At 41.3% G+C, this 24,450-nt stretch overlaps 1 protein-coding gene across 1 annotated transcript in view; it reads right to left on the minus strand.

Annotated features, from left to right (window-relative positions):
• Positions 1-24,450, minus strand: part of kdrl (kinase insert domain receptor like) — a 222,310-nt gene that overhangs the window by 181,828 nt on the left and 16,032 nt on the right. Inside the window, exon 2 of the mRNA XM_068047355.1 lies at positions 3,713-3,809. Coding sequence (XP_067903456.1) covers positions 3,713-3,809 — 97 coding nt within the window. The remainder of the gene's footprint in view (positions 1-3,712; positions 3,810-24,450) is intronic.

Here is a 24,450-nt window from a genome sequence, read left to right on the forward strand (position 1 = left end):
CAAAACATTCAGTCTGCAATACACCCCCTTCAGAGGGGCCTGCCATAGTTAATATAATCACTAGAGCTGAATGGGCAGCTCATCAGGATGAGGAACTGATTCAGCTAATAGATTCAAAGAAAGAAAATCCAAAAGAATATCCATCAAAGTGCTTCTATTCAGAGCCCCACTGGTATTGTACTGGTTAAGTTGCCCAAGGATGTCCAGGAGGTGCTCCCGAGTCACAAACGGGAACAGCTTGTAAAAGAAGCTCACGAGGGTATAGGTCAGGCACATAGTGGTGCCTGAACAACATTCTGCAAATTGACTCTTTATATTGGTGGCCAGGCATGCTTAAAGCCTGTAATCATATGTGGCAAATTGTGAGACATGTAATTTGATCAACAACTCATCACTTATTAAACTGCCACCATTGGCTCCTGTGAAGCCTAATATATCGATGGAGACATTTTTTGTTGATTTCATTGGACCACTACCCCCATCAATAGGGTATAAACATGTTCTCGTTTGTGTTGATGGCTGCACTTCTTTCTGCTGTTGGATCCCCATAAAAACTGTTTCGTAAACCGCACTTGTTAATGCTATTACTGACATTATTACTGTAGCTGATTCACCCAAAATCCTACATGCTGATCAGGGCCGAGCCTTTGTTTCCAAGGTTTCCAAGACTATAGTGTGCAAAGGGGGATTGAGTTAGAGCACAACACACCATGTCATCCGCAGTCAGCGGGACTGGTGGAACATAAAAAACAGAAAGTAAAAAAGCTCTTGACCAAAATGTTGAGAAGCAGAGAGAATAAGTGGGCCGCCATCATTCTGGAGGTACAGTTATCACTAAATAAAGTGCCTATCTGTGCATCAGGGATAGTGTTCCCTATAACACCGTATTATTTAATGTATGGTGTTGAAATGCATATACCACTTACTCGCAATTCTTTTATTGCCTCTATGCTTTCTGACTCCTTGACCTGACAGCAACAATTAGATTTGAAACAAGAAATAACAGATCAAATTCATGAAATTGATCAAAGGATCAGAGAGGAGAATAGACAAGAACAGGTAGCTAACAAAGCTTGGCAACCTGTAACCAGGGGGTGGGTTCAAGTTGAGAAAGTTTGAACAGATTTGAGACCTAAATGGAAGAAACCTGTTCAAATACATTCTGTTATTAATGAAAGAACTGTCAAAATATTTGCTAACTAGCCGAATGGGAGGCACTCTTTTAAAAGTGTCTCTGTGGACAACCTGAAGAGGTTTCCTGAAGGGTACAGGAATGGAGGAACAGTACAAGGTGCAGTTTTACACTATCTTTCAGGACCTAGCCTGGAGGATGGCATCTGGAACAACGCTAATCAAACTGCAACTAACTGCGTCAATAACTGTTTCTCCCCCGTGTAGGACCTCGCAGTGCCTCAAACGTTGGTTTCACAGGGAACAACACTGGGCGCAACGAGTGATAGTCAAGTCACAACGACTGAAGGAGGAAACACTATGCGAAGGGAATGAAGTACTGCAGACTCGCAGTGATGGGACTTGCTCTCACATACAGCAAGGATTAAGGTACTGGAGGATTCTTTGTTCCAGGTCTTCCAGCTGCAGGCAGTGCATGTGACATGCCAGGGATGTCTTATTGCTTGAACACCTCACACTATGCGATTTCTTGCAGAGAAGCAGAAATAAAACATTTTACTGCATTTATCCTGAGTGACATTTGGAGGGGAGGTGATGTAAGTGATGTTCTTATTCATCATAACATTGGAAGAGTGTGTGATGGTACTAAGGAAAACATGGCGGAATGGCTGTTCTTTGTATCGCCAAGTTAGCTTCTGATGGAAAGTACACCTGTTATAAAGATAATCAGGTTCTGAATAACACTTCTATCCAGGTGACCTCAGAATTCCCTGATGTTAAGCTCTTTTCATTTTATCCCTGGTGTGAGGATGTTGGCTGGAATGCGACTGAAAATAGACTAAAGCACATTTTAGTTTCTATCAACAGAACTTTATTGGTTCAAGATCATGTGGCAGCTATGGAACCTTCCTTCTCTACCTCATCACATGGTTTAATCGATTGATCATTGATGTTCCACTTGTCGAGATACAGTCATCTTATTGAACATTTTGCGACCTCAGATCGTGGATGCTTCGCATAGTTTTATTCTGAACTTTGTGATAGAATTAAAAGATTTATTTTTGGAGAATTTTGATCCATGTAAAACGTAGACTATGATTGTTGTCAATGTAGTCTTTTGTATTATTGCACTGTTTTACATAATAGGTTATGTTTATATTTTAGGCATTGTTTAGTTTAAACAACCTATTTTTGTTGTTCGCCTTTATAGGGTCAAGAGGGGTTTTTGATGGAATATAGGTATAATAGGCTTAATTAGGTAGCATTTAGATATAGTTAATATATTATACCTTTCAGAATTAAAGATTGAATAAATGGTCAGTTTTCAAGACTCACTGACATTCCCCTTTAAGAAGATAGAGTTAAAATTTCAAGGTCTTTCAAGGTCCCTGTTATGAACCAGAAACAAGTTCGGCAATCCATTTGTGTCTCTGTTGTCAGGGACTTGGAAGATAAACACACACATTGAAATATCCTGTGTGACATCAGTAAGAGGTAGCAATAAACATAATTAGTTTATGGGGTTGTTGATGCAGACAGATCGGCTCAAAAGGTTGCATTATGGTACCATAAAAAAGGCAATTATAGATAATAAAACAATAAATGGAATGGACTTACAGGAACAAGACGTCAAGTAAGCAAAATTATAAACATTTTGACCAGATAAATGCTCACAACTTCAAGAGCAGGGGAATACCAGCAAAACATTAAGTAGCGATGTTAGTTAATGATACTACCAAATATGGATCTTGAAAGCAATTAGAACACACACAAGAAGGTAACACCTATATGTTAAGAGGTCATATGACACCTTAGCAATGGTATACACATGAGAGTTTTTGAAGCAATGATTAGAAGTGTTGAATTCCTCAAACAATGCTTCTCACCCTATGCCTTTATCGGGGAATTTAAGGTAAAAGTTTCCTTTAAATTTTGATGGATATTCTAAGATATTCTGCTGTAACATTAGCAAGGTTAAACTTTTGGATTCTATGTCAGAAATAAGATTATGTGTTACATCTCTTAGAAATAGTTGATATTGTGATTACATATCCACTTAGAAGTGTATTGCATAATAATTCTTAAATAAATATATAAAAGTTAATAAATCATCTCATGTAGTATTCTGTATACAACTACAAGAACCCCTCTCTGTGTCTCTTTAAGTGGAGAGATACATATTGAAGAGAGTTTCCCAGACCCTTATAATATCTGGGATATTTATGACTCAGCCATAATTATTAAAAATAGACTATCCGAAAGATGGTAATTTTTTTGAGGGAAAGCTAATTCAATTCTTTGGACCCAAATAAGTGTCTATAAGAATTTGTCTGCTTTGAACTTAATTAAAGGAGATTCATAGGGATGAACTCTTGATTTTATTTAGTCCCTATAAGGGGTTAAAGTCATAAATCACTTTAACCTAACCTACTTGGATGCATTAATTGATCTATTGGGTAGAATCACCAATGGAATCTCTAAAATGCCAGTTAGAATGATGATATTCTGTAAGGAGGGGAGGTAGATAAGAGAGAAAAGGTGAACAGAAAGAAGTACCTGATTAAAAAAAAAGTAACCTCACCTGCATGTGATCGTGACTGTTCCATTTACTTTAATGAGCAGCTGCTCATCCGATATATTCAGTTTTGGTGCGATCAGATTGACTCGAGGAGCTGAACCTGAACAAAGAAATACCATAGCATGCATTTAGTCACATACCATTTGCCATGTGGTTCAAAAAGGGCCAACCCTAGTGGAGCGCTGATTAAAAAGATCACAAGAAGTGACTGATAGCATCAACTGGTGAGTTTCACACATTTCATTGGTATGATCAAGTTACTGTTTTTGTTGATACTTAACATCAGTCATCCATATAGAAAAGCAAAATAAAAGGTGGATGACTGATTTCAAATAGACCAAAACCTACATAAACTTGCCAGGGCCAAAGTGCCATCAAGTGGATTAAACAATGGTAATTCTAAACAACCATCCTAATGTTGAGAATGGAGGATCAACTTGCAAAAACCCTTTTCATTATCTCTCCTCCCCACTATCTCTCAGCGACATCACTTGCCATCAGATCTTCTTCAGTTTATCAAGTAGGCTGGGCTCTAGACTGTGGACTTCTGTCCTGTGAAGTATCATTGGTTAGCACACTTCAAACAGGGAGCTGTGACCAGTTTCCCTTTTTTGTTGAAGAGGAAATGTCTCACTGTGAGATGTCCCATCAATGATATGTGTCTGCAAACTATATAGGGGAGAAATTGAACACACCACTGCCCATTTTGTGCCTGAGAAAATGGGCGTCCAGGAGTTGAAAATTAGAGGGCACTTCAGCCGCTGCTTTGACACCCAAAGTCTAGCTAGAGAAATATTCAGGTAGGCCTGTAAATGGACGAGCAGCCCACATGCCTGAAAAAGGCATAAGGCTGTTTAACTATGCAAACTGGGGATTCAAAAGCAAAATTAAGGCATATATAGGTGGAGCGTGCACCATGCACATTCTAACTCAGTTATAGCAGGTGCTGCGCAGCCTAACTAGCGATTCTTACAGGAATCATAGTACGTTGCTCAAAGAAAAATGGTCCAGAAAACTTTGAGGAGTGCTCCACAAAAAGCTTCAGCCCACTGCAGCCCTGTTGAGAACCCCGCACCCCCACCGGACTTGGATCACTTCTCTTATAGTCCTGAATTCTATTTTGTTCATCTGTGGCCTTGAATCAGTAAAAGTCTTTTACATTATCTATGTAACTAACTTCAGTAATTACAAAATTAATGTAAGCTATATTCAAAACCAATTTGTCTTATGTTACAAGCTATAGCAGATGCAGGCATAGAAGGAAAGTTTTCAAGTTTCGTCGAAAAATGTTTCTGCTTAGATGTCAAGAATCATGACTCTAGTTTCTCTCACACCCTGCTACTAGATTGCTCATTTAGCAAATATTTCTGCTTGGCATTATTGTCAATTTCTACCTTTGATAAGTAAGTACATATTAATTTAGTTAAGTGTACATCAGATATCAAACATGCATTTAACACATGCTTACCACTATCACTCTCTTTTTACAACCAGAGGGTAGAAATTACTGTTTATATTCTGGGCAAATGAATGCTTAACACATTTATGTGACATTCCTTTGTCTTCTACTTCACTGATGGCCTTAGTCCAACCATATGAAATGAGTTAATATGTCCATTGAAATAGTGGACAATGGGTACAGAGATATCACACTCCGCCTTGTGGTTGGGTCCACAAGTGTTCTCTTGGAGTTGGCCACACTGGACAGGATGGGCTCCAAACTCTGCTCAAAGCCCTGTGCCAACTTGGTGCCAGTCTCCTCTATCCTCCTTGTCATCGATCACAGGCTTTCTGGCAGGTCTGCCAATGCACCAAACATTTCACTGTGAATACCCATCAGCATTCTTCTGTGCACTGCCCCATCAGTGGCGGCACAGTGGCACAGTGGTTAGCACCGCAGCCTCACAGCTCCAGGGACCCGGGTTCGATTCCGGGTACTGCCTGTGTGGAGTTTGCAAGTTCTCCCTATGTCTGCGTGGGTTTTCTCCGGGTGCTCCGGTTTCCTCCCACAAGCCAAAAGACTTGCAGGTTGATAGGTAAATTGGCCATTATAAATTGTCACTAGTATAGGTAGGTGGTAGGGAAATATAGGGACAGGTGGGGATGTTTGGTAGGAATATGGGATTAGTGTAGGATTAGTATAAATGGGTGGTTGATGTTCGGCACAGACCTGGTGGGCCGAAGGGCCTGTTTCAGTGCTGTATCTCTAATCTAATCTAATCTAAAGTAACCCAGTATATGGGATCTGAGATTATTTGAATAGACTCATATCAATTTTGGGATGAATGTTGGTCAGGACACCTGGAGAACTCCCTGCTCGTTGAAAATTGCCAATTGACCTTTGATATCCATTTGAGTCACCAGAAGCAGCAGACAAGATGTTGGTTTAATATCCCATTTAATGGGTGGCACCTCACATAATGCAGCACTCCTCAGTACTGCAATGCAATGCCAGTCAGGATTATGTACTCAGAACACGGAATGGGACCTGAACTCCAATTTTCCAAATCAGAGTCAAGAGTGTTACCACTTGAGTTAATTGTCATTATTGATTTTGGAAGCAGTTGAATACTGGATAAAGAAACAGCACTATCAGAAAATTGACATTCTCCCATTTTAATCACTGTTGAAATTTTCTTTGAGCATAAGAGTAGATTCTAACTTGCATCGCTTCTCCAGGGATAAGGAGACAGTATTTATACATTATTATAAATCTTGCATAGGGCACACACTTGCTATTCACAAGCCTTTCTACCCGTTGTTATCATTTTGCATTACACTTTTCTGTCGACATTTACCATTGTAAATTGTCATGTTAAATGACGCAAAGTAGCTGGTGGTTCTGGCACTATTTGTCTCTGTGAAATGAGTTTATGAAGTCTTTATTCCAACGCCATTGCCGTCTTTTGTGTGTAAAAATACGTGTAATCGCCAAACGACCATGGGTACTTTACGACATAAGTTTTAAAAATTCTGTATTGTACTGTGATAAAATCAGCTCTTGGCTGCTCTTCCAGTGTCTGCATTTTACTTTCAAGAGATGGAGGAAAATCCGGCAACTGGATGCAATATATAACAATATATTGCCGCAAACACTGCAAAATCAGTGCAAAAGTTTTGCCTATCATGCCCTTTGAAAGGGCTTAGGAATGAACAGCAGCTTTTTAGCTGAATTATATGGAAACTACCCACCTATAAATTATACACCTAGAGGCCTGGAATGCATAAGAGGATATATGAAGAACCTACATTTGACAAGCATGAACTTCAGGTCATAGAGCAGAAAAACAGTACCCTGTCCCTTTAATTATTTTGTGGCATGCTTGAACAAAAATTACATTCATTATATAAGATTGCAGTAACTGCATCTCTTACTTTTGTATCCTTTCTGTGTTCTTTCATTACTGTTTGAAGTGCTCGGAATGCACTGTAACCAACAAAATTTCAAGTGAATGTCGAGCTTTGATGAAACAAACACTATGTAGATAAGAGTGTAACCTATAATCATGGCCTTAGCTCTTAAGCACCTCTCAAGTGGAGGGGTGGGGGAAGAATCTAACCTTTCAAAGCAGAAGCAGAAAAATACTTCTTTTTCCACCTATCCGGAATGCAAATTTTATTCATTACAAATCATGCAAAAACACCAACTACATATTGTGGTACTTGCAGCAGGATCTGGATTTGAATTGTCCATATTTTATATGCTTTTAACCATCACAAATCTTTTCCAAAGGCAGCATCAATTTAAAATGATCACTAAGGTAGTTAGGAGAAAAGTGTACAGAAATGGCTTTACTCAGAAGGTTTTTGGAGCGTGGAATGCTTTGTAATAGGGAATTGTTGAAGCAGAGACTACTGGGTCTTTTAGAGGACAATCAGATAAAAATTTGAAATCTGAGAAAGATACGAAGCCAGGAGGATAAAAGCAGGGTAGTGGGATTAGTTTTGGATAGATCTAACAAAGAGATGGGCCAAATGGCCTTCTCTATGCTGTAAACCTTTTTGCTTTCAAGTGAATAATATTATTTTTTATGCGGAGACTAGTCCTATTTTACTGAAGTGCTTCTTTTATTATCCCCTTTTAAGACTCTATAATAAAGGATAATGATACCAAATGGACAAATATCAAACTAACCGTGGGGAGGCTGAAAAGATCTAGGAGTGATAACAACATTGCGTGTTCAGTGAGTGTGGAGCAGCAATCAACAAAGTTAACAGAGAACCTTGCACTATTGTCAAATCATTAGATTGCAAGTCTAAGGCCATCATTCTGAAACTGCTCAGAGATCTTGTTTAGTCACACCTTGAATACTTGTTCAGTTCATAGAATCATAGATCCATACAGCACAGAATCAGGCCATTTGGCCCAATGTGTTCCAGTGTCAGCTCTTTGAAAGAGCCATCCAATTAGTCCTATTCCCCTCCTCTCTGCCCATAGCCTTGCAATACTATTCCTTTCAAATATTTATCCAATTCAGTTTTTTGTTCTATCCAGTTTTTTTTATTCGTTCATGGCATGTGGGCATTGCTGGTTTGGCCAGTATTTATTGCCCATTCCTAATTGCCCTTGAGAAGGTGGTGGTGAGCTGCCTCCTTGAACTGCTGCACTTCTTGGGGTGTAGGTACACCCACAGTGCTATTAAGAAAGGAATTCCAGGATTTTTGACCCAGCGACAGTGAAGGAACGGTGATATAGTTCCAAGTCAGGATGGTGTGTGACTTGAAGTGGAATTTGCAGGTGGTGGTGTTCCCATGCATCTGCTGCCCTTGTCCTTTGAGGTGGTAGAGGTCGCGGGTTTGGAAGATGCTGTCGAAGGAGCCTTGGTGAGTTGCTGCAGTGCATCTTGTAGAGGGTACACACTGCTGCCACTGTGCGTCGGTGGTGAAGGGAGTGAATGTTAAAGGTGGTGGATCGGGTACCATCAGGTATAGTCATTGAGTCACAAGAAAAACATCTAAGCCCTGGAGACTGTGCAAAGCAGGACCACAAGGCTGATTACGACTTACAAGAAAAAAATAGAAGATCCAATACTGTCTAGTTATGAAGGGAGGTAAAGTAGAGATATACAAGATACAAAATGGAATGGAAAATATAAATTCAGAACTACAAGAAAAAGTGACATTGGTACAAAGTGACATCGGTTAAAGGCAGGTTCAGGGCTGATATCAAGAAGCACGTCTTTACACAAAGGGTGATGACTACCTGAAATAGCCTTCTAGGTAGGATTGTAGAGGGAAAGATTCCGGAAAAAAACAAGTTGAAGTTGTGATAAAGGAGACAATGGCCATGAATTTCCGTTTTGGGCACAATCGGCGATCTGGGTGCAAATTCTATTCAAAATTGCGCCAGATTTAAGAAGTTTTCTTTTTGCTCAAGTTTCCACTCAAACTCATTTGTGTATCCCTGAATGTGAAATCTTCCATTAACCAGAGCAATCAAGCTGCATTTTATAACCTTATGTTTTTAAAATATTTTGCATTAAAAAATATTCCTTCATATATTTAACATGCAGATTTATTCATCCAGCTGGAAATGGTTTTATCACAAAAAAATAAGGATTTTTAATCAGACTGTCTAGTCCACGACCTGCAAGTAACCTGATATTAAATAACTGGCAACAATTTTAAAATCTATATGTATATTTGGCCAGTTACATTCGTGTACAGTAGTCAGTTTCTTAGTAAATTAAAAAGAAAGCTTTAAAACATTTCTATTTGTGTCCTTGCACCTAAAAGAGGCTTAATTTTAAGATCTTCCTCAAAGAACTGCAACTGGGCACAATTAGCAGAAACATGCCACGGTGATTAATATGCTCTGGGGGCTTGGCCAGTTTTGCAGGATGTTCAGGTCTGGTTTTGAGTGCCATGTTTTTTAAACTTGTGCAAGATATAGCAGAAAATTGATATACTGGATGGCATTTATGCTCGAAATTCTTTGATCTTTTGTACTGGTTTAGCCCTTAACAGCCATATTGCTCTGAAAAAACCAGAACAACGTGGTATGCAACCTAGTAGGCCAAGCCAATATGTTTGAATGGAAGTTGGATGGGCTGAATAGCCTGCCTCACTTGCATTTATCTGTATAATTTTTTAAGAGACCGACTCCCTAATATTTTTCTGCTGTCTGAAATGGCGACTTCACGATGAGTGCATGAGGAATCACATTACAAGCTTAGATTAAATTGAATGTTATAGCAATCATACACTATAGTGTGACGTGAGGCTTTTATAGGAAGTTAGCACTGTAATGAACAACACTGTCAGAACTCTGCCCTTGTATTTAATGCTGCACATGAGCTTCTATCAGAGAATGATATAAGGACTCCAAAACCACATAATTGCATAGAATGTGTCCCTATGCCATTATTCATCATATCCTGTCACAGCTGAGACCATATGGAGGCAAAATTAATCTTTTAACGAAAAATGGCATATTGTTTTCATTCTCCATTAGCACAATTTGCAAATTAAATGGCCTCTCAGAATTCCCTCATTTAAAAGTGCTTTAGTAATTTTGTTAGCTGATTAATTATGAAGAAAATCAAACATTCTCCTCTAGTTTTCTGCCATAGTGAGATAAATAACTCATGTGTCCAACTCTTGTTCAGTCATAACAAATACAAGCACAATATTGGGGGTAACAAAATGAATATTTGGGTTGACCAAATGATTTCAACTTCCTTTATTTTCTCTGGCAACAGCAACATGTGTTTTTAAGATTTTTACTGGGGAGGAGGAGAGTTATACTCTGGATGGATAATTGTTATGCACTAGCTCATCTATCTTGTGCACTGTGAGTTTCATTGCCTTAGATACTAAAAGGTATTCATAAAACAATTGAATAATGTTCTTTCCAAACTGAATATACAACATCAAAAACAATACCCATTTATCTCATTGCTGTTTGGGAGATGTCCAGGAAGGAAAGTTGGGTGGTCAGCATTTTTGTGGGTTTAGGGTCGAGAAAGCAAGAGGTGGATGTCATGGGCAAGATGAGTTGAAAGAGAGCATGAGAGGAGATAGGTGAGAAACTGGAGAAAGGCATAGGCTCAGGGCTAAGGTTGGGGGAGCGGCGATGCTGGGACGTTTGGCTTGATGGGCTAGGCAAAATAGGAAAGCAGAATTTAAATGCAGAGTAAAGCTCCCATAACTCTGTTTCAACAACATGCCTCAGTTCTAACTTCAGAAGGGTACCATCTGTTAAACCAGTGAGACATTTTTCCTCTTTCCAATCCATTGTTCTGTGGTCTGAGTGAGTTTGCCAATTTGGAAAGAAAAAAGATCTTTCCTCTATATAGTGTCTTTCAAGTCCTCAGGATGCCTCGAAATATTTGGTCGCTCCTGAATTTTTTGAAATGTAGACCCTGCAGGGAAACACAACATCCACTTTTCATGCTGCAAGATCTCACAGGCAACATCGAGATAAATGACCAGTTAATCTGTTTTTGGTGGTATTGGTTGAGAGATAAATGCTGGCCAGGACACCAGGAGAACTTGCCTACCCTTCTTTAAATAGAGCCATGGGATCTTTTCAATCCATCTGAGCAAGCAGATCGGACTTCAGTTTAACATCCAAAAGATTGTGCCTCCAATAATACTAACTCCTTCACCACAGCATTGGAGTGTCAGCCCAGATTTTGTGCTAAAGTGCCAGGAGTCCTCCAACCCATGACTTTTGACTTAGAAGCAAAAATATGACCACTGAGCCAAGTGAAATATTGACAATTACTCAGAATTAAGAACAGTTTTCTGACATGCCTCCTGGGAATTGGGATGATATTGTTCTAATTTATTTTTGCCCAAACTCATTTCATATTGAATCCTCTTAATCATCTGAAAGGAGAACATTTCATTCCATCATTCTGGGCTGGACTTTAAGTGTCTCCAAGGTGAAGGTGAGTGTCTAACTCACTGCATCACCCAGTTCACTATTTTGATTTTAAACTTACAGAACTTGTTGATGCAAGACATTATGATTATCCTGCTTTACATATCTCAAGTTAACAGAAGATTTTTTTTCATATGTGGCAAAAGTCAGGTCGAAATGAGATTATCACCAAATGATAATGCAGATTTGAAATCATACATAGTGTATGCGTTCTTGAATTATTTTAAAGAGGGAAAGGAAGAAGCATCTCTTGTGATCTAATGGACTTTGGAGGTCAACATTTAGAAGGTTCTCAAGAAAGAGATATGTGCCAGAAAATTCCTTGGGGGTTCTTCCAATTGGCCAGTATAACTTGGGCAGAAACGCAGATACACCAATAGAAAGGGTTTCCTTTGATCAACTGATTAAGTTATGGCAACTGATTGGGACAATCCCCAAGGAACTTCTGAACAGTATGATCAGTGACAAGCTATTCCTTCTCTGTTGGCATACAGCTTGATTTCCTGGAAATTTCCTACAACTGAGTTAGGTTGTAATCAGTGTAACAGTTTACTTGAAAAATACCAATTGTAGAATCTTTCATTCTAAAAGAATCATAGGATAGTTAAGGACACTTGGTCCGTCGACTGCTTATACTAAAGCCCCCCACCCCCTTTATCATCATTTCTGATAACACTGCACAAGAGTGCAAGTTGGAGGGACCTCCAGCTGCGGCAACATGTATTATTTATTTTTTGGCAGCTCAGTTCCTTTCATATGGAGCCTTTAGTGAAAACAATATGCTTTCTATTTAAATTTCTTGCCTAATTTATACATTATGAAAGGGAAATGGCCAAGCAAGATAGCACACAATACTCTTAACCTTGAAGAGCTTGGACTCATTATACAAAGCATTTCCCCTTTGCAGGGTCAGCACCGCAGACAGAATAGGTGCAAGACTCCTGCTTTCTACCTCCGGAAAAAAGAAAGCTGGGAATCAAAGAACAAAGAACAAAGAACAGTACAGCACAGGAACAGGCCACTCGGCCCTCCAAGCCTGCGCCGATCTTGATGCCTGTCTAAACTACAGCTTTCTGTACTTCCAGGGACCGTATCCCTCTATTCCCATCCTATTCATGTATTTGTCAAGATGCCTCTTAAACGTCACTATCGTACCTGCTTCAACCATCTCCCCCGGCAGCAAGTTCCAGGCACTCACCACTCTCTTTGTAAAGAACTTGCCTCGCACATCCCCTCTAAACTTTGCCCCTCGCACATTAAGCCTATGTTCCCTAGTAACTGACTCTTCCACCCTGGGAGAAAGCTTCTGACTATCCACTCTGTCCATGCCACTCATAACTTTGTAAACCTCTATCATGTCGCCCCTCCACCTCCGTCATTCCAGTGAAAACAATCCGAGTTTATTCAACCTCTCCTCATAGCTTATGCCCTCCAGACCAGGCAACATCCTGGTAAACCTCGTCTGTACCCTCTCCAAAGCCTCCACGTTCTTCTGGTAGTGTGTCGACCAGAACTGCACGCAATATTCTAAGTGTGGCCTAACTAAGGTTCTGTACAGCTGCAGCATGACTTGCCAATTTTTATACTCTATGCCCCCAACCGATGAAGGCAAGCATGCCGAATGCCTTCTTGGCTACCTTATCCACCTGGGTTGCCACTTTCAGTGAAATGTGGACCTGTACGCCCAGATCTCTCTGCCTGTCAATACTCCTAAGGGTTCTGCCATTTACTGTATACTTCCCACCTGTATTAGATCTTCCAAAATGCATTACCGCACATTTGTCTGGATTAAACGCCATCTGCCATTTCTCTGCTCAAGTCTCCAATCGATCGATATCCTGCTGTATTCTCTGACAATCCTCATCACTATCCGCAACTCCACCAACCTTTGTGTCGTCCGCAAACTGACTATTCAGACCAGCTACATTTTCCTCCAAATCATTTATATACTATACAAACAGCAAAGGTCCCCGCACTGATCCCTGCAGAACACCACTAGTCACACCCCTCCATTCAGAAAAGCACCCTTTCACTGCTACCCTTTGTCATCTATGACCGAGCCAGTTCTGTATCCATCTTGCCAGCTCACCTCTGATCCCATGTGACTTCACCTTTTGTAGCAGTCTGCCATGAGGGACCTTGTCAAAGGCTTTACTGAAGTCCATATAGACAACATCCACTGCCCTTCCTTCATCAATCATCTGCATCACTTCCTCAAAAAACTCAATCAAGTTAGTGAGACACGACCTCCCCTTCACAAAACCATGCTGCCTCTCGCTAATAAGTTTATTTGTTTCCAAATGGGAGTAAATCCTGTCCTGAAGAATCCTCTCTAATGATTTCCCTACCACTGACGTAAGGCTCACTGGCCTATAATTTCCTGGATTATCCTTGCTACCCTTCTTAAACAAAGGAACAACATTGACTATTCTCCAGTCCTCTGGGATCTCACCTGTATCCAATGAGGATACAAAGATTTCTGTCAAGGCCCCAGCAATTTCTTCCTTTGCCTCCCTCAGTATTCTGGGGTAGATCCCATCAGGCCCTGGGGACTTATCTACCTTAATGCTTTGCAAGACGCCCAACACCTCCTCCTTTTTGATAACGACATGACCCAGACTATCTACACTCCCTTCCCATCCACCAAGTCCTTCTCTTTGGTGAATACTGATGCAAAGTACTCATTTAGTACCTCGCCCATTTCCTCTGGCTCCACACATAGATTCCCTTCTCTGTCCTTGAGTGGGCCAACCCTTTCCCTGGTTACCCTCTTGCTCTTTATATACGTATTAAAAACCTTGGGATTCTCCTTAATCCTGTTTGCCAATGACTTTTCATGACCCCTTTTAGCCCTCCTGACTCCTTGCTTAAGTTCCTTCCTACTTCCTTAATATTCCTCAAGGACTTTGTCTGTTCCCAGCCTTCTAGCCCTTACGAATGCTTCCTTTTTCTTTTTGAATAGGCTCACAATATCCCTCATTATCCAAGGTTCCCGAAACTTGCCAAATTTATCCTTCATCCTCACAGGAACATGCCGGTCCTGGATTCTAATCAACTGACGTTTGAAAGACTCCCAGATGTCAGATTTTGATTTACCCTCAAACAGCCGCCCCCCCCAATCTAAATTCTTCAGTTCCTGCCTAATATTGTTATAATTAGCCTTCCCCCAATTTAGCAACTTCACCCAAGGACTACTCTTATCCTTATCCACAAGTACTTTAAAACTTACGGAATTATGGTCACCGTTCCCGAAATGCTCCCCTACTGAGACTTCGATCACTTGGTCGGGCTCATTCCCCAATACCAGGTCCAGTACGGCCCCATCCCTAGTTGAACTATCTACATATTGTTTCAAGAAGCTCTCCTAGATGCTCCTTACAAATTCTGCCCCATCCAAGCCCCTAGCACTAAGTGAGTCCCAGTCAATATAGGGAAGTTAAAATCAACCACCACTACAACCCTGTTACCTTTACATCTTTCCAAAATCTGTCTACATATCTGCTCCTCTATCTCCCGCTGGCTGTTTGGAGGCCTGTAGTAAACCCCCAATATCGTGACTGCACCCTTCCTATTCCCGAGCTCCACCCATATTGCCTCGCTGCATGACCCTTCCGAGGTGTCCTCCCGCAGTCTTTTTTTCTCTTTTGGGCCTCCTTATCTCGAGAGACAATGGATACGCGCCTGGAGGTGGTCAGTGGTTTGTGAAGCAGCGCCTGGAGTGGCTATAAAGGCCAATTCTGGAGTGACAGGCTCTTCCACAGGTGCTGCAGAGAAATTTGTTTGTTGGGGCTGTTGCACAGTTGGCTCTCCCCTTGCGCCTCTGTCTTTTTTCCTGCCAACTACTAAGTCTCTTCGACTCGCCACAATTTAGCCCTGTCTTTATGGCTGCCCGCCAGCTCTGGCGAATGCTGGCAACTGACTCCCACGACTTGTGATCAATGTCACACGATTTCATGTCGCGTTTGCAGACGTCTTTATAACGGAGACATGGACGGCCGGTGGGTCTGATACCAGTGGCGAGCTCGCTGTACAATGTGTCTTTGGGGATCCTGCCATCTTCCATGCGGCTCACATGGCCAAGCCATCTCAAGCGCCGCTGACTCAGTAGTGTGTATAAGCTGGGGGTGTTGGCCGCTTCAAGGACTTCTGTGTTGGAGATATAGTCCTGCCACCTGATGCCAAGTATTCTCCGAAGGCAGCGAAGATGGAATGAATTGAGACGTCGCTCTTGGCTGGCATACGTTGTCCAGGCCTCGCTGCCGTAGAGCAAGGTACTGAGGACACAGGCCTGATACACTCGGACTTTTGTGTTCCGTGTCAGTGCGCCATTTTCCCACACTCTCTTGGCCAGTCTGGACATAGCAGTGGAAGCCTTACCCTCCCGCAGTACAGCTGTGATATTCTCCTTAATCAGTAATGAACTCCCCCACCCCTTTTACATCCCCCTCTATCCCGCCTGAAGCTTCTAAATCCCGGAACAGTTAGCTGCTAGTCCTGTCCTTCCCTCAACCAAGTCTCTGTAATAGCAACAACATCATTGTTCCAAGTACTAATCCAATCTCTACTTTCGTCTGCCTTACCTGTTATACTTCTCGCATTGAAACAAATGCACTTCAGACCACCAGTCCCGCTGTGCTCAGCAACATCTCCCTGCCTGCTCTTCCTCTTAGTCTTACTGGCCTTATTTACTAGTTCCCCCTCAATTATTTCACCTGCTGTCCTACTGCTCTGGTTCCCAACCCCCGCCACACTAGTTTAAATCCTCCCGAGTGACGCTAGCAAACCTTGCAGCCAGGATACTAGTGCCCCTCCAGTTTAGATGCAACCCATCCTTCTTGTACAGGTCCCACCTGTCCCGGAAGAGATCCCAATGATCCAGATATCTGAAACCCTCCCTTCTACACCAGCTGTTCAGCCACGTGTTTAGCTGCACTATCTTTCTATTTCTTGCCTCACTGGCACGTGGCACAGGGAGCAATCCTGAGATTACAACCCTAGAGGTCCTGTCTTTTAACTTTCTACCTAACACCCTAAACTCCCCCTGCAGGACCTTGTCACTCTTCCTGCCTATGTCGCTGGTACCGATGTGTACCACAACCTCTGGCTGTTCACCCTCCCCCTTCAGAATGCCCCCTGTCCGTTCAGAGACATTCTTGACCCTGGCACCAGGGAGGCAACATACCATCCTGGAGTCTCTTTCACGTCCACAGAAGCGCCTGTCTGTGCCCCTGACTATCGAGTCCCCTATAACTATTGCTCTTCTGCGCTTTGTCCCTCCCCGCAGAACAACAGTGCCAGCCGTGGTGCCACTGCTCTGGCTGCTGCTGTTGTTTTCCCCTGATAGGCCATCCCCCCCAACAGTATCCAAAACGGTATAATGTTAGAGAGGGGGATAGCCACAGGGGATTCCTGCACTGACTGCCTGCCCCTTGTAGCAGTCACCCATCTATCTGCCTGCACCTTGGGTTTTTCAGCCTTATATTATAATTGAATGACAATGATATGAAGCATCTCCTTTTAAAAAAAAAAAGTTTTAGTGAACTTACATACTTTATTGACAATAGGGCACTTCAAGCTATAGCTTGCTGGTACTTAGGCTGTATGGCACTTGAAGATCTAAACAGTGAGCTTCTACATCCACTGGATTGACAAGCCAGAGCTCTCCCTTCATTGACAGGTGCTTAATATGAACAGGGATGCTGGGTCATGGTTTGCTGGATGTGGGTAAGGCAAGGGTAGTGAGTAGGCACTATGGGTGCTGATGTTGGAACTGGGGAGCTAGGAATCCCCACGGTGTATATTATGCCTTTCGAAGATGAATGTTAACTTGAATAATGTACAATACAACATGGCTGTGATTGAAATGATAGTAAAGTGTTATGCAAATCCCAAATGCATGTAAGTTGTTCCTATGTTCCAAATCCTTTGGAAACACCTGCTTTCCTACTTGAAACTCTGGTTATTCAGCTCAACCCACTATGAGTAACTGAGCTCTCCTGATCGGAGTAATAGCAGTGGCTTTGTTTTTGTACAAAATAACCGTATCATGAAACTGTCAAGAATTTCTTCCCTGCAATTAAAATGTGTGTCCTTTGACAGATTTGTTTTGTGTTAAATTGTTAATGATTGTCAGGTTGATTTAGTTAGGAACAGCTAATTATTGCAGCTCATCTTAAATCATGATAATGTTAAATTAATGCACTCAGAACATCTGAGCCTCAGGGTAAGGAAAAATGTACGGAATAGGAACGAGTGGTTAATTAATGCTTCTTTTTAAATTCAGCCACTAAAGATAGATACTTGCTCCCTCAACAAGGTAGTTAATGGCTGTTTGAAAACATGATCAGCTGTTACAAAGTGTCTTCATGTATGCTTTCAGCTGGCTGGTGGTAAAATCAGTGCCTGGTAGAGTACCAAGCCACATTACCTAGACTGATTTGATTCCTACTTTGCAGTGAATTAGCTGAGACACTATTAACAGCAGTACCTCTTGATTATGAAAAAGAAGATCAACCAGGGTTTACTCCAAGGGAGCCCTGCTATAACGTACAGTTATGTAGATGTTAGATGAGATTAGGAGAGATCTTAGCTGGAACAGCCTCCAGGTTCAGATATTCTCATTGCTCAGAAATGAAGAATGGTTACTTGGGGTAGTTGATTTATCCAGGATATATTTCCAAAGGTGCCAGCTAACCCTCTAATACTTCATGCAAATAACTATTCTTCATGTGTGAACTTCATTCCATGTTGTGTATCTCAGCCAAGGCCAAACATTGTTTTACCTGATGTGCACACATAAGCATTTTCTCTAGAGGTCATTGGGGTAGAAATTATTAACAGGACCCTCATTCTCCCTTCCATAGTACTAAGAACAATTGATTAAGAACAATTTACTCAACGTTGACTGAGGATCGAAACCTGGGGCTGGAAAATCAGTTAGTCATCACATTGATCTTCAACAGGGTTAACATTTATACCATTAACACTTTGAGAAATGTAAGCATTTTCATGGTGTTTATTATTATACTTAAAATAATTTATAAAACAGATTTTTAATGTTAGGGTGCTTGTTTGCTTCAGAGAGGGAAAAACCCCAAATGTAAACTGCACGGCAAATGCACCAAATCGCTCCGTCCTAAAATGACAGTCGAGATCTGATGTACATCATGGTGCTACAATTTGCTTATTAAAAGGGATCTACTGCCTGAAAAACCAGGATGATTGTCAGTGGTAATGGGCCAGTTGATCTACGGGCCATGTTAATGCCAATTAAAAACAAGAAATGCTGGAAATACTCAGCAGGTCTGGCAGCATCTGTGGAGAGAGAAGCAAAGTTATGTTTCAGGTCAGTGACCCTTCATTAGAACTCATGTTAATGCCAATCCTGGAAGTTAAACATGACCACCCTGTTCGTCTCTAACAGTGCAGCAGTTCCTCAGTACCACAAATGGTTAACTTTATTATTTCATTATTTTAACTTCATTATTTTTAGTGCTTTAAAAGTCATTAAGGAAGAAACACAGAATGGCATTCCAGGAGAGTGACTGCTGATTATGTGCTCAAATCCTAGGATGGCATTTGAACTCACAACATCCTAATTCAGAGAGAAGAATGTTATTACAGTGACAAGCAGCATAGCTAATTACACCCTGCCACTGCCAATCCCCTTAACCACTTTCTTCACTGCAACCAGCTTTGCTCTCTGCCACAACCAAACAAGCCCTGAACCACCCTGAGATCATGTGACAGGGCTTAAGGTCCAGTCACAGTAGGGAGTGCCTCAAGTTGAAACTGGTTCTCCCTCCACATGGCACCAAAAGACCTCGTTCCCAGCCATTTCTGCGAAGAAGCTTCAGGTACTTCATTATTTTTAGTGCTTTAAAAGTCCTTAAGGAAGAAACACAGAATGGCATTCCAGGAGAGTGACTGCTGGGCTGTAGGCAGGGTTGTGATTTTGGTAGAATCATAAAATCGTAGAATGGTTACATCACAGAGAAAGGCCATTTGGCCCATTGTATCTGTGCTGACTCTCTGCAAGCACAAATCAGATAGTTCCACTCTGCCGCCCTTTCCCTGTAGCCCTGCAAAATTTTTTTTTCTTCAGATAATTATCCAATTCCCTTTTGAAAGTCATGATTGAATCTGCCTCCACCACACTCCCGGGCAGTGCATTCTAGATCCTAACCACACGCTATGTGAAAATTTTGCTGCATGTTTTTTTTTGCTATTCACCTTAAATCAGTGTCCCCTTCCGCCAATTGAAACAGTTTTTTCTATCTACTCTGATTTTGAACACCTCTATCAAATTTCCTCCTAATCTTCTCTACGAAGAACAGCCCCAACTTCTCCAAATTATCCATGTACCTGAAGTCTCTCATCCCTGGAACCGTTCTCATAAATTTTTTCTGCACCTCTATAATGTCTTCACATCCTTCCGAAAGTGCAGTTCCCAGAACTGGACACAATACTCCAGTAGAGGCCGAACCTGTGTTTTATAAAGATTCTCTATAACTATCTTGTTCTTGTGCTCTCTGCCTCTAGTTATAAAAGCGAGGATTCCGTATGCCTTATTAACCACTTTCTCAATCTGCCTTGCCACCTTAAGATTAGGGCACATATACACTCAGGTCCCTCTGCTTCTGCACCCATTTCAGAATCCTGTCCTTTGTTTTATATTGTCTCTCCTCATTCTCTGCATTAAATTTCATCTGCCACACGTCTGCCCATTCCTCCAGCCTGTCTATGTCCTCTTGAAGTCTATCACTATCCTCCTCACGGTTCACAATACTTCCAAGTTTTGTGACATCTGCAAATTTTGAAATTGTACCCTGTACACCCAAGTCTAAGTCATTAATGTAGATCAAGAAAAGCAGTGGTCCTAATAGTGACCCCTGGGGAGCCCCACTCTATACCTTCCTCTAGTCTGATAAACAACTGTTCACAGTTACTCTCTGTTTCCTGTCACTCAGCCAATTTCAAATCCAATCTGCCACTGTCCCTTTTATTCCATGGGCTTTCACTTTGCTGATAAACCTGTTATATGGCACTTTATCAAATGCCTTTTGAAAGTCCATGCACATCACATCAACCGCATTAGTCTTATCAATCCTTTCTGTTACCTCATTAAAAAAAATCAATTAAGTTGGTTAAACATGACTTGCCTTTAACAAATTCATGCTGGCGTGTCTTAATTAATCCACATTTGTCTAAGTAACTGTTAATTTTTGTGCCAGGTTATTGCTTTGAAAAGTTTTCCCACCACGAGCGTTAAACTGACTTGCCTGTAGTTGCTAGGCTTATTATAACATTCTTTGTTGAATAAGGATGTAATGCTTGCGGTTCTGCAGACTTCTGGTACCACCCCTGTATCGGAGGAGGATTGAAAGTTTATGACCAGTGCCTCTGCAATTTCCAGCCTTATTTCCTTCAGTATCCTCGAATGCATCTCATCTGGTCCTAGTGACTTATCAACTTTAAATACAGCCAGCCTTTCTAATACCTCCTCTTTATCAATTTTTAGCCCACACAATGTCTGAACTACTTCCTCTTTTACTATGATGTGGGCAACATCTTCTTCCTTGGTAAAGACAGATGCAAAGTACTCATTTAGGACCTCAGCCATGCCCTCTGCTTCTATGCATAAATCCCCTTTTTGGTCCCAAATTGACCCTATTCCTCCCTTTACCATCCTTTTACTATTTGTATGCCTAGAAGACTTTTGGATTCCTTTTTTGTTAGCTGCCAGTCTCTCTCTTTGCTTCCATTATTTCTATTTTCATTTCTGCTCTGAACTTTTATATTCAGTCTAGTTCTCCCTTGTATTATTAACCTAACATCTGTCATACTGTGGTGGATTACAATCCTCACCCTTTTTTGAGGCTATCCCGGATCAGGCATACTTCTCAGATGATCATTTTCAACTTAAGTTTGATAAAGCCAAATCCTAAAGACACTTGAATGGGTCTGAAGGACTGATCTAACTCACCCTAAAGGAAAGCAATCAGCTGTGACTACTACTGCCCTTCAGATAGCCCTTTTAACAAGTTACAGCCAGAGAATAATAACCCGGATATTATGACGCTCTGCGAATCTCTCCTCAGTAATTTACCACCCCACCAAAGAGTGTATGGAGATGGGTTCATGAGTTTGCAATACAGAAGACTATGTGAGATAATATAAATTCTAAGTTATATAAAACTTTATTAAAGAACCAAATATGCAATTCACAGTTGGTGAGACAGTCAATCGCAACGTTAATAGTTCTAGGAAAAGATACAAAATACAATTTTATTTTTAGTAGAGAATCCAATTTTTTAAATCCAACTTTTGTGCCTGTAAAATATTTAAGTAAGATATCCATCAATTATTAAAGTAACATTTATCTGAAATCCCCGAGTAGAAGATTACAGAGTTAGTAAGATACCTCTGTCCCAGTTAAGGGGAGCATTATCATTGGCTTATTCCAACAGTTGTACCTTTACCCTGAGAGATGCTGCAGCGAGTTTAACAAATCTAAAAATTCAATGTGTGCTCCCAATATTTATTCTGTTTTTCGAGTTGCATAACTAATTTCTTACATATGGGGTGTTAACTCAACTGTAAGTAAGTTTGTCCCCCTTTATTTCCAAAATAAGGCTGTATATCTGTTAATTTCTAGGTAAGGTCCTGGCCTCTTTGATTTCTAAGGAAGACAGGCTAGTAGCAAGTTGTGATGGTTAATTTTTCATGAGCCATCTAACTGTGTTTCGAGATTATGGGCTGGACTTTAAGAGCCCGCTGTCACTCCTGGCAGTGAGCTCAAAATATGGTGGCTCGCACGCATGGGCTGCACACCGAAGCGCCACCACAGTTTTCCACGTGGCGGCTCATTTAAATAGCCGGGGCAGCCCGCCCCCCCCCAATCACATGGAGGGGGTGGGCTGTCCGTCGTCAACAATGGCATCAGCTGCTTGTGCACAGGCGCCGGCACCATTTTTAAAGGGCATCCAGCCCAGCCAGTGAATTTGAATTTTTGAAGTGAACCCCCCCCAAAATTTTCAAAATAAAATTGTAACTCCCCTTTCCAACCCCCCCAATAAAAATTACAGTAAGTATTTGTCCTCCCCCCCACCGCAAAACACTTACATTTGAATTCTGATCTTCCCTCCACAGACTGCACAAAGTTGAACGTTAACTTCCACCCCCCCAAACTTTCAACTCCAACACTTCCCACCATCCCCTGCATCCATGACGTTAATTTGATCCTGTTTCCCACGCCCCTGCACTGATAAACTTACCTCCCCCACCCCCCAACCAATGCGGCACCTTGTTCCCCTGGACGGGGATCCGAAGGTACGGGAGTGCCAGCCACCGAGCTGAAGATCGCAGTGGGACATCAGACGGCAACGTGAGTTTCATTAATTCATTCATTCTCATTTATTTAAATATTCAAATTAGGGTACCGTTGACAAGCAGCGGGGGGGCTGCCACGAGCCTTCCCGGCCCCTCCTGGCGTCGGGGTACCGGAGGCATCTTCAGGACCCCACGCCACAGAATCCGACACCTGGGGGTGAACAAAATCCAGCTCGAAGATTCTTTTAAACATTAGGAAGATGAATCATTTTAAAATTTTTAATCCCTCATTTACAGGAAAATAACTTTTAACCTTATAACCCCTCATTATGGCTGGATTCCTTCACAATACACCCTTTTTGCTGCTTTATTTTACTTCCACCTCCAATGGTGCGCGAGTACAATCATGAGGCAGCTTTGAGTGGCAACAGTGATGTTCATGGTCAGGTTGGAGGTCACAGTAGAGGGAGGGAAGTTATTGTTTACTGAGGTGAAGGCAGCAACCACAAGAGTGCAGCAGGGAGGAGTTTGGCAGCATTAGCTCTGTGGACTGTTTTTAGTATTTCTTAGATGGATGCCACAGCAAAAACCACACCAGCTGTCTTGGAAATGCAATTGGGAGGCCTTAAAGTTAAAGAAAGCAACAATATCACCTACCTTGGAGGACTCAAGTCGGTAAAATGAATTGGTAAAAGAGTGACAGAAAGTAGTATGGCAGAAAAATGTTGCAGAAATTAACTGCTATTTGACAGAAAATGTGTGTGTACACAAGACTCTTAATGCATTAATAACTAGAAGAGAGTGAGCAAGTACTGTGTAATTTTATATCACCATCCTCATCCTGTGGTAATCCACCAGAGCCACAGTTGGTTTATAAATCCTAGCACTGAAAACCACTTGGCCAAGGCTAGTGTTATAGTCACACCCTTTTAAGTTATTTAGGAGTTCACAGTATGATTAACCGAACCATATGAGAAACATTGAATCATAGAATCATAAAGCACAAAAGGAGGCTATTCAGCCTAACCGAAGCATAATAAAAATTTCCAATTTCTTCTGTGTTTGCTAGCTATAGTTCTATAGGGTAAGCATTTTTTGCCAAATGTAAAACTAAATAGCGGACAGAAATGGACAGATAGGAGGTGGGATTATAACAATAGTTCCAATGTTGTGACGCTGCTAATAAAATATCATTGGACATAATGACTTACATTTTAAAAGAAAAACAGATCAATTAGTTAATGTAATTGCATGCAAAGTCAGTAACAAATGTGTTAACGAGCTTCCACTATTTGCTATTGAAAGAAAAATCTTATATAGTGCTACAACACATCCTCAGGATATCCCAAAGTACTTCACAGCCATAAAATTACTTCAGAAATCTAATCACTGTTACGCAAGCAAATGCAGCAGCCAATTTGCACCTAATAAGGTTTCAAAAAAACAACAACTTGCATTTATATAGCGCCTTTAACATTGTGAAATGTCTTCAGGCTCTTCACAGGAGCATTATCAAACAAAG

Source organism: Heterodontus francisci, chromosome 15 (assembly GCF_036365525.1).
Source record: "Heterodontus francisci isolate sHetFra1 chromosome 15, sHetFra1.hap1, whole genome shotgun sequence".
In the NCBI taxonomy this organism is placed as follows: domain Eukaryota; kingdom Metazoa; phylum Chordata; class Chondrichthyes; order Heterodontiformes; family Heterodontidae; genus Heterodontus; species Heterodontus francisci.